Source organism: Epinephelus moara, unplaced genomic scaffold, assembly GCF_006386435.1.
Source record: "Epinephelus moara isolate mb unplaced genomic scaffold, YSFRI_EMoa_1.0 scaffold1005, whole genome shotgun sequence".
NCBI classification, from domain to species: domain Eukaryota; kingdom Metazoa; phylum Chordata; class Actinopteri; order Perciformes; family Serranidae; genus Epinephelus; species Epinephelus moara.
Window position 1 is genome coordinate 29,025 of NW_026078450.1, and position 1,847 is coordinate 30,871.

The 1,847-nt window shown below is 42.0% G+C and overlaps 1 protein-coding gene across 1 annotated transcript in view; it reads left to right on the forward strand.

Moving 5' to 3' along the window:
- Positions 1 to 1,847, forward strand: part of LOC126386914 (uncharacterized) — a 10,755-nt gene that overhangs the window by 8,420 nt on the left and 488 nt on the right. The window contains exon 8 of the mRNA XM_050039490.1: positions 78 to 212. Within this exon, the coding sequence (XP_049895447.1) occupies positions 78 to 212 (135 nt within the window). The remainder of the gene's footprint in view (positions 1 to 77; positions 213 to 1,847) is intronic.

Genomic DNA, 1,847 nt, shown 5'->3' on the forward strand with positions numbered 1-1,847 from the left:
GATGTTTTACATTGAAATAACTGCCATGTCTCCCTCTTTCATTCTCCTCTGGTTTTCCCTTTTTGCCTCTCCATCAGCCTATGGCTCCAACTACAGTCGAGAAACCTGTTCCCCACACACCAGTCCTCTCTCCAGCTACAAGTCACACACCAGTCGTGTCTCCGTCTACAGGCCACACACCATTCCTCTCCTCCACAGTGCTTCCTGAAGAGGTTTGACAGTACTTTTGTCGGTGTAGCTTTACACACAGGAAATGCTTTCACATGACCTGAAATGATGCTCACTTTCTGCCTTTGTATATGACTTATGATTTGGTATGGTCCTATAATCCTGGTGTGTTTTGTGTGTAAGCCTACTCATAGTGTTTGATAGGGCTGTCAACAAATATTCTAAATTCGAATTTAAATTCGAATTTGAAAAAAAATTGGACCTTCGAATGTGAAAATTGATATTCGATTGTGGAGGGAAAAAAATCACCACCGCAGCTGTCCTCTTTACGAGTGTGCGTTGGCCTGGGCCGCTGCACTGAACGCACTGCATAAACGCCAGGGCCACACCGCCCGCGGAAGTGCTGCTGGTCAACAAGAGGTTCTGCTCCCAGCTGTTGTCTCCGTCACCCCCCAGCTTGACACATTCGCTCGCGGCTCGCGCAGAAAATAGACCAGACGCCGAAACGGAGCTGCGCGGTGCGGCGCAGCCGGTGTGGATGACACAATCGGTTAACATGGGCGGTGTGGCCATGGGTCAGAGAGGGGCGAGCGAGAGGTCCGCGGTCGTTTATAACGTAATGTTATAGATAATTGTTTTATGTGTTTTAATGTGTAGGTATTTCATTTCATTTATTCCTTTTGACCCCTCCCCGGGGTATAAGGGGCAGACAACAAAAAATAACATTAACAAATCAGGACAGGCGGCAGCCAGTGCACAGCAAAATAAATAAAACAGAATTTGTGTATATACATACAAGTAGGTATGTAAATGTTTTCAAAGACGTTTATGTTGAAATAAAAATACCTACAGGTAGTTATGTTTCCTTGTATTAATACATTTACAAGTATGTTTCCTTGTATTAGTTTGCACTCTTGTGGACATAATGCAGAAAAAAAATTTTGAATGGTTCGAACCTATGAGTTATTTTTAGAAGGAATATTCAAATATCATTTTTGAGCAATTTTGACAGCCCTAGTGTTTGAGGTCATTGTTTGATATGAGGACAGCAGTGAGAAGCAATACTTTAGCACAAAGACTTGCGTGTGTGTGTTTGTGTTACTGCTGTTCGATAAATCGATTATACTGTACATCGTAAATCAAATTTTTTAGTTATGATAATGTTGATAAAATGAAATCGCTAAATCGAGATTTTCTCTTCAACTACTTGAGCAACCGCTTAATTACTTCAGTGACTGACCACCGCTAACGTATCTACTGGCTTGTTTACACTTGACTTCAATTCATTGTTATTAAATTGAACGTTGTCGTACTTTTACTTATGTACCGCTGTTTAACATGAGGTGGACAACACGGCTCCATCTGCTCCGCTAATGTCTCCCCCCTCCTACTCATAGTTGTAGTATGTTTACAACCACAACTTCGTTAAGCGCTGTCCACACAGAACTATAACGATACAGCTATAATGATGTAAACATCCCCACCGATGCACCATAATGTTCTGTAGCCGTGTGCCCTGGGTTCATCTAATACTGTAGTTTATAATATCTAAAATAACAGGAGAGGAGAGGTGTGGAGTTTGACACTCTCTGACATGTTACAATAGGTTACTGCAACCTCATAACAGTGTCTTCCTGTCTGGAAACAACATTTCAAAATAAAAGCCAGCGAACAAACAG